Raw genomic sequence first — 8838 nt, 5'->3', positions numbered from 1 at the left:
AAATGGACGATATGGTCATTTTAAAAAAATTTAACAGTCAACTCACGGTCAGCTAACTAAATAGGGATAGAGGAGATCAAAATGAAAACTCAAAGGCATGTAGGGGATGAGGCAAAATTTAGGGGTATAGAAGAGATTGCGAAATTTTTCAGGGGTATGTAGGGAATTTTCTCATAAATCATCTAAGATAATCACTGTGCGCATAGCAATTTCCTTCTAAGAGCACCATGTTAACTTAAAAAAATGATTACATAGATCATAAAAAGTATCACGTTGTACATGTTGGTTAAATATATTGTGCCTATAAATTTGCATTTAACATCGTAGGCACCAAAATAACCAAATACATTGTACATTGTGGGAACCCATGTATTTAATCAACATGTATTTTTGTTATGTACATTGTGGGAACCCAAATTAACCAAATCCTAGGTTAAAAATCTATTTGTTATGCACATTGTGGGAACCCAGGCACCAAATTAACCAAATACAACTTAGAGTATTTATTATTGATTATAAATTTTAGACTTGAGAAGCTACAACTAAGTCTCCAATCAAGTATATTATTTATGAATTTAAAAATAATTAAATCATAAAGAAAACCCCTTTTGATATTTTTAAATATCAATACGTTCAACACACATGTTAACAATTAGTGCAGTGTATAATGAAATTAAAAAAAAGACTTTCGATTATATGGCAGATGCACATGCACGTACACCCACCACACATGAAACACGACACTCGTATATTCGTGAATATAATTGCTAGCGCATACTCAAGTAGATGGAAACCGGCAGTACATTCTTTATCACCTTAAAGTTATACTTAATTCTATGTAGCCTTCAACTTTGGTTTCTTTTTTTTTTTCTCAGAAGTCAGAAGTAATATTGTTCCGTTTACATTCGTTACACTACAACTTTTTCCTTGTTATCTTAAATATTTTACGAGTGCGCAATATGAAATGCTAACGGTTCCAAAAGGGTCCGTCCTTTTCTCTTCACAATTCACAAAGAAGCATAAACAAAGAAACAAAATAAAAAAAAAGATACTATTGCGCACCGCTAATGCGGTGGTAATGCAGCGCCACCATTGATCCAAAGGAAAAAAGAATAGAAAAACAAAAGAAAGGAAGAAAAAAAAAAAAGGAAGTCTAAAGAACAGAGGAAGAGAACAAATGCCAGCCCTTCCGTTTCGCCCTTTCGGCTTTCCTCCGTCGTGGTGGACTCCTCCCGGCTACGGCCACACGGCGCCGCACCAACCCCCCACCCCCCGCGCCTGAATTTTTTACAATTTAGTCCTTTTGAAAACTTATTTCACAAATAGACCCCTAGAGAAACTTATCCCAGAAATGATTTTTTCTGGGATAAGTTTTTCTAGGGGTTTATTTTAGAAATAAGTTTTCCAAAAGGATCAAATTGTAAAGAATTCATGACGCCTGGGACCCAACCGCAGGGACACACACCCACACGCGCATCCATCCATCCATCCATCCAACCCACCTGCGCAGGACGCACCGCACCGCACCGCTCCGCTGCTGCTGCTGCTGCTGCTCATCATCTCTCCGAAGCTTCTCATCTCCTCTCCACTCCTCCTCCTCCTCCTCCTCCCCCTCGCCACTTCCCACGCGCTGCCACGCCGGCGACACGACCACTGCCCAGCTCCCAGCTCCCCCCGCGCGGGCGCGCCAAGCGCCGGGATCCCGCTGCTGCGTTCCAGTTCGCGGCCGGGGCGTAGTAACCACAGGTGAGGTTTCCTTTTGGGCGGTTGCGGCTGCGTTTTTTTTTTTTCTCTCTGAGAATTGCGGTGCGCCCCCGCCCTACGCGGGGGATCGGTGAATTGGATGCGCTTTGTCTTCCTGATGGCCGCTGCGAGGGAAAAGTGGGATCTTTTTGTTGTTGTTGTTCTACTGTTTTGATTTTTGCGGGGGGGCGTTCTGTCCTGTTTGCGTAGTGAGTAGAGTTCACGCTGATGGTGGTGGGGAAGGGGAATGGAACGGATGGGTTGCCAGAATTTTGGGAATCGGGGGGCGGTTGGCATTGGTCTAGTTGGGTTAGTTTTACTTGCTTCGTTAGCTGGATTGTTAAAGCTCCAAACTTTTCATGGCTCTTCTGCTCAGTTTGAGCCTGTATGGTGTAGTTCAGGAGGTGTGTTTTGCCGTGGGTTGGTTAGAGAATTTGATGAGCCTGGAATCGACGTAATGAATATTGGTCTCTCTTGCTCCAGAAGAACTCCGAATCTGTTGCCTTGATGGCACGTGAATTTTCAGTTGATAAAGTTGGAGTTTCATCATGGATTTGTGTGGTAACTTGCGGGATAAATTAAGTTTCAGTTCGTTTTAGAAGTTGAATTTCTCTATCCTACTTTATGAGAGATTCTAAGAGTTTTCTCGTTTTGCTCTGAATTTATCTGTATATGAGGACTTTTAGGGGGGGGGGGGGGGGGGGGGGATGACCAATTTCTTGAAAAACCTATTGTTTAATTGGAGCTGTTCATTTCTAGTTCCCAATTTTCAGTAAATGCGTTCTTAGCAAGTGATTGCTTGATACCACGATGATACCCCGCAAATGCATCCTCTCCGTAATTCAGGATCATATGATGTTAAATTGTTAATCACTAGTTATTTCCCAGTATGTGAGTTCCTTTTTTTTGTTCTTCTCTGTAAATTTAGCCCTTGTTTGTGTCACAGTCTCTCAGAGTTCTAGAATTCACACTACTGATACCGAATCTTGAGCACAGTCAGTTTGACTGTTTGAGCATTACGTATGAATCTGTTTCTACAACGATGTATGTAATGATAATGATGATTGTAATTTGTAATTGATGCAGTATATATAGACTAACATACAGAGCTGCTGATGAAACATTAGCTTATCTTTCTTGCCAGCTTAATCAACTCTTTGATACCATCTAATAGCAAACTCCACTTTATATAAAATACAGACACAAAGTTACACAGTTGACCATTATTTCATACCAAAATAGCTTCCCCAAATACTATCTTTTATCTGCAGTGCATGCCCGTAACTTTTTGTTTCTTGTGAATTTCAGCAGTGCAATACACCTTAAAATGGGGTCTACACGATCAAAGAATGAAGATGACAAGGCCATTGTCTTATGCCACGAAAGAAAACGATATGTTAGAGAAGCACTTGATGGAAGATGTGCATTCGCAGCTGCTCACTTCGCTTATATTCAATCACTGAGACACACAGGATTTGCTCTGAGAAAATTTTTGGAGCCTGAAGTGCCAACAGATTCTTCGCTGTACACATCGACATCTGCAACACCAGAACCTCCTACTATTCGGCAGAAATCGAGGAACTTATCTCCATCTATTTCACATCAGGCCAGTGACTCTTTCTCCCCAGTTCCATCCCCTTTATCTTCCGGACGGTTCCGTACCAATCATATGAAATCTGGGGGGAACCCTGTCATGACCATTGAGGAGAAGGTGCCTGTTCCTGTAACAGCAACTCTACAAACATCATCCCTTGTTCCTAAAGCTGTACATGACCTGGATGATAGTTCCACATTTGAAGCACCTCCAGGGACACCACCGTGGGACTACTTTGGCCTTTTTAACCCTGTTGAGAACCAATTTTCATTTCATGACGAGAAGGAGCCTGGTCATGACTTTGAAAACGCTGATGATATCAGGCGTCTTCGGGAAAAGGAGGGAATTCCAGAGCTCGAAGAGGAAGGGGAGAAGACTCCTGTGCATCCTGACAATGTTAGGCGCTTCCGTGATGAGAAAACTTCAGATCTCAAAGATGCAGAAAAATCTCCTATCAATGGAAGGGAGGATGATTTTGCAGAGTCAGAAGATGATTTCGATAATCCATCATCTGAACCTTTAGTGAGGGTGTTCCAGAACCGCAATGATATGCCTGTTGAAAATACTGTGATGAATCAGACACCTGAACATATGGCTTCAGAAAAGTTAGCTTCAGAGAATAGCGTTTCTTTTTCTCGAAAACAGGAGAATAGTGATTCTTTTTCTCGAAAACAGGAGAATAGTGATTCTTTTTCTCGAAAACAGGAGAATAGTGATTCATTTTCTCGAAAACAGGAGAATAGTGATTCTCAAATTGACAGGCCAAACAATGACAAGGAGGTGCTAGACATTAGCATGTTTGAAAGTGATGATGAAAGCCCTGTGGCAAGCCCTGTAAAAGAAGTGAGATCTTCCATTGCTGCTCTTCCTATGAATGGGAAATCAAAAGAACCTTTTCATGACGTTAGAAATGGTGCGAAGGATTTGCATTCATGCATGAAAGAGATTGAAATCTTGTTTATTAGGGCATCAGATTCTGGAAAAGAAGTACCAAGGATGCTTGAAGCAGATAAAGTCAATTTCCGGCCTTTACTGCCTGAAGAAAAAGGTTAGGTATCAATAAAATTAAATTACTGTTCTGTAGTATCTTATTTGGAAATTGCATGGAAAATAATGGCAGAAAGATTTTGGGATGCAAAAATATCATGATGTGAAAATTTTCATGATTCTTTTCAATGTTATCCATCTATAGAATATCTTTTGCCTGTGATTTTTATCATGGACAATTCTGTCTTTACTAATTTTATTGCAATTTTGGTGCAGCACATGGATCAAAAGCATCAGGCTTCTTTGCGACATTCTTTGCTTGCTGCGGTGGGGAGGAAATTCCTATTCCTCAGCGTAAGTTTTTATATCTGAAATACAGTCTTTCCGCAGCAGATTATGTTGCTGTGTATAGTTTTGCATCATATCATGTTTGTTTCATGCCGTTTATTCCTGGATCTCTGGTTAAAAGATTTGTTTTTTCCACAAATGGAAAAATTCTATGTTATCTACAAGCTGATATGTACTTTCCACATTCTCACACGAGCAATTTTGACAGAATCTTAATTATTTTGTCTTTTACCTTGTATTATATATGTTACAGCTTTTTTTCTCCCTTCCACCATAACAAGAGGTGCCCTTTTGTCATAATGCAGCTCCTCCTGAGGCTGAAGTGAAGTACCTTACCTGGCACAGATCAGTTTCTTCACTCTCTTCATCATCTAGAATTCCTCTTGGGGTGACTTCAAAAGATGATGCTGATGGTCTCACTGGAAATATCTTTAGTGGTGTATACATGAATTCTGGCAGTCACGCTTCAACACTAGATAGATTATATGCATGGGAGAGAAAGCTTTATGATGAAGTTAAGGTACTTGTATTTTGGCTGGTCTTGTTACTAAAATATTTACTTTAGTTTATCTGTTCTAGCCAGTTTTTGAAATATTGTAAAGTAGAGAGGTAGCAATGAAGTGTTTTAGGATTGAAACTAGCCTTCTTTTTTTTTCTTTTTTTTTTTTTTGCAAAAAGGGAAATAAGATCGATTTTGAACTAATTAAAACAGAACCTACCTAGAACATGTAATAAATAGGAACTAGCCTTTTTTTTTTTTTGCAAAAAGGGAAATAAGATCGATTTTGAACTAATTAAAACAGAACCTACCTAGAATATGTAATAAATGGGACGTACGAAAACCTGAATGTATTTGATAGAAGGATTGCGACTCACTATATACAACATGGCAATTGCACAAAGTGCTACTGTAATCATTCCACAGCAACCACTCAGGCTATTTAGGACAATTATGTAAGTAGTGTGAGCCAGTTACATTATTTTCTTATGTACCTACGTAATACAGCCATAAAAAAATTCACTACCGATGCCCACTTATATGTTCATTTTGCACTTTTTATTCCTATTCCCTTCACTTAATTCCTTTGTACTAATGTTCTTGAATAAATAAGCTATATCCGTGTATGTTTGCCTTAATCTGTGAATTTCTATGTTGTAAACATAGTTAAATCATATAATGATGGCAAATTTGATGATTTGTTTGAAATGCTAACCTTTATATTGTCTTCAGGCTAGCGGTGCAATTTGTAGGCAATATGACGAAAAATGTAGGCAATTGAGACACCAGGAATCAAAAGCTGAAAGCCAAATGAGTATCGATAGAACCCGTGCTACTGTGAAGGATTTGCACTCCAGAATTATAGTGGCCATTCAGAGAATTGACATGATCTCTAAGAACATTGAGGATCTAAGGGACAAAGAGCTTCAACCACAGTTGGAGGAATTAATTGGGAGGTATGGTTCACCATCTATGTTTTACTATACTGTTTTCTAGTGACATGTTACAATTCAATGAACACTTTAATGTCGATGTCAGCATATTTGACCAGCCTGATCAAGGCCCCTTTCAACACCTTAGGTCAAGTTATTAGTAGATTTACTCCTGGTTTTGGATTATGGGTTTTGACCATAACTTGCTTGGTAGAACAACCGCCAGGTGTATGAATGAAACAAAGGGCCAACTTGCCCTGGTCCTGTTTTTGCTCTAGTCTACATTAACAGAAGATAAATGGATAAGGTAGTACTTACCATTGCATGTTGCTTGGGGATGATTTATTCCTACCTCCAGCATTGCCCAAGTTTCATAAAGTTGTTTGTGAGCTTTGTAGAATATAATAAAGCAATTTGATGCTCATGTACTGCATGTTACCTTTGTCTAGTTATTTACTGATAGTTTTCCAATATTTGCATTTTAATAGATAGTATATACATCTCATTTGCAGTTTAACTCGCATGTGGTCTACAATGCTTGAGTGTCACAAACATCAACGTGAGATTATTAAGTCCAGCAGTAGCAACACGAAGGTCTTAATTCGGTCGGAGTCACAATTTCAAGCAGCTCTACTCCTCCAGGTTGAGCTAAACACTTTATATTCAACCTTCCTGAAATGGATAGCATACCACAGATCGTACTTGCATAGCCTAAATTCATGGCTACTTAAGTGTGTGAAACCACTGAGGGGCAAGAAGAGCTCCAGGAGGAAGAAGGAAGCAGATACTCCCATAACCAAATTTGCTGTTGCACCCATGTTTAAAACCTGTGAAAGCTGGATAAAGTTATTGGATGATTTACCAACCAAGGACTTGGAAGATGCTATCAAAGGCCTCGTGGCAGATATAAACCACTCTGTGCCTCGCCAAGAAAAGCGGCGTGGTACTTCAAAGTTGACTTCCTCATTATCCCGTTCCGGTAGTACCAAGACGATTTCCTCATTTTCTCGGAATGGAGAGTTAAATGGTGAAATGTCAGAGATCCACAGAAATTCCCATACTACGGATTTACAGTCAAGTTTGGAGACATTCCTAGAGGGGTTTGCAGAGTTTTCAGATGTTTCACTGAAGAAGTATATGGAACTCGCGGTTGACATTAACAAAGCAAAGGAACAATATGAGAATGTGAAGTTAAAGAACATGGGAAAGTGAATAAGTTCGACAAAGTCAAACCAAAGGAACTAATTTCTGGAAGGAAGAATGGGCTACAATAACTCAAAGCCATTTAGAAGTGGATAAGTGGATCACCCATGTGTATATTAGCCTGTTTAAACAATAGGTATAAATTACTGTTACTTTTCTTTTTGGGTTCAGTTTGCAAGATAGGTTTAGGTGGGAGAGGAATACTTGTAGATTTCTGGCCAATGCCATGCCGCAGAAGTGTAAATCTGAGGTTTAGGTAAAATTAAACTGATGGTGGGGGATACAATATGTGTATTTATCCTGGGTATATCATAATATGAGTTTTCCCTTTTCTTCTCTTTTTGATCTGTGTAGACCTTCCAGTCCTTAATACAGCTAGACGTATCTATACAGCCAATTTCTCCTTTTGCGGTGAATCCCTGATCGAATTGTGATTGCTAGAAATGTACTGTTTCTGTGCATTTCGCAGCGAATGTTTCACTCTGAATGCTGTGTTACACTGAATGTTTGTGTTGAACCTGGAATATATTTCCTTCGTTGCTTTTTACTACCTTCTCAAAGGCCTCAAAACGTCAATTTCGCAAGGTGGTATCGTTGGAGGCATATGTCACGCGAATGTTTCACTCTGAATGCTGTGTTACACTGAATGTTGTGTTGAACCTGGAATATATTTCCTTCGCTGCTTTTTACTACCTTTTCAAAGGCCTAAAAACGTCAATTTTGCAAGGTGGTATTGTTGGAGGCATGTCACGAGGGCCTTCGCTTGGGCCTGCCGAAACCACAAGAACCGTGAGGTGTTGGCTGAGTCCATGAGGCGAAGCAGCTGGCGAAGCTAGATGATGAAGACCGAGGGGTTCGCCACCAAGCCCATCATCCTAACAAGCCTTCACTACGGGCGAAGACCGTAGAGCGAAGCAGGAAGGTTTTGCTCTGGTTAGAAGCGGCTACGGCAGAGGGCTTGGAAAACACCGTGGCCCATGGAGGCCTTTCGCCAGTAATGGGCCAGCCTAGGAGTTCACTTATAAGCTTATGAATACAAAGGATACTGAATGCCCTCACTAAAGTCCCTATCATAAGGGTACCATGTAAATTCCACTGTATAAATTAAACCCTATAAAGTGTCAGTGTGTACTAAGACTATAAATAGCACCATAGGGCTATGTAATGGGGGATCCCAAAAATTTCTTACCAATTAATATATTACTTTTACTATTCCATCAACTCAGTGAGTGAACCATATCTTTCGATGTGACGCAGTTGTCTTTCGACAGCAGGTATCAAGAAAGAAGCAACATGATTTTGCCTAGAAAAAAATTTCTTAAATTTTTCTTTATTATGCTCTTCATATTCTCTTTAATGAAATTTATGAAATATCCCAATGAATATTACAGTAACTATCTCATCCTGTTTTTTCTTTGTTTTATCCGGACGAACATGATGTGTACTTGTGCAGAGTGTGTCGTGCATGTGCAGTGGTGTACGTGTCTAATATAGGGGCTGTAAGTGTAAACTTTTTATATTATCATACTACC

At 39.7% G+C, this 8838-nt stretch overlaps 1 protein-coding gene across 2 annotated transcripts; it reads left to right on the top strand.

Annotated features, from left to right (window-relative positions):
* Nucleotides 1-1515: 1515 nt before the first annotated feature.
* On the top strand, nucleotides 1516-7646 carry LOC127767173 (protein ROLLING AND ERECT LEAF 2). Of its 2 annotated transcripts, none has more exons than XM_052292422.1 (6): nucleotides 1516-1746; nucleotides 3055-4385; nucleotides 4601-4678; nucleotides 4978-5192; nucleotides 5904-6127; nucleotides 6616-7646. In XM_052292422.1, the coding sequence occupies exons 2-6, from the start codon at nucleotides 3071-3073 to the stop codon at nucleotides 7313-7315; spliced, it is 2532 nt and encodes an 843-aa protein (XP_052148382.1). In that variant the 5' UTR covers nucleotides 1516-1746; nucleotides 3055-3070; the 3' UTR covers nucleotides 7316-7646. The 2 variants fall into 2 exon arrangements, with proteins under 2 accessions (XP_052148382.1, XP_052148381.1); XM_052292421.1 differs by having other exon boundaries at nucleotides 3052-4385.
* Nucleotides 7647-8838: the final 1192 nt, after the last annotated feature.

Source organism: Oryza glaberrima, chromosome 3 (genome assembly GCF_000147395.1).
Source record: "Oryza glaberrima chromosome 3, OglaRS2, whole genome shotgun sequence".
Classification (NCBI taxonomy): Eukaryota; Viridiplantae; Streptophyta; class Magnoliopsida; order Poales; family Poaceae; genus Oryza; species Oryza glaberrima.
This window is presented reverse-complemented; position numbering and strand designations above follow the sequence as displayed.

Bases quoted from the DNA above. Each gene is read 5' to 3' on its own strand.
- LOC127767173 (XM_052292422.1), top strand. From the start codon at position 3,071: ATGGGGTCTACACGATCAAAGAATGAAGATGACAAGGCCATTGTCTTA. The intron at 4,386-4,600 runs GTTAGGTATCAA...ATTTTGGTGCAG, and splicing joins TTTACTGCCTGAAGAAAAAG to CACATGGATCAAAAGCATCA. The intron at 4,679-4,977 runs GTAAGTTTTTAT...GTCATAATGCAG, and splicing joins GGAAATTCCTATTCCTCAGC to CTCCTCCTGAGGCTGAAGTG.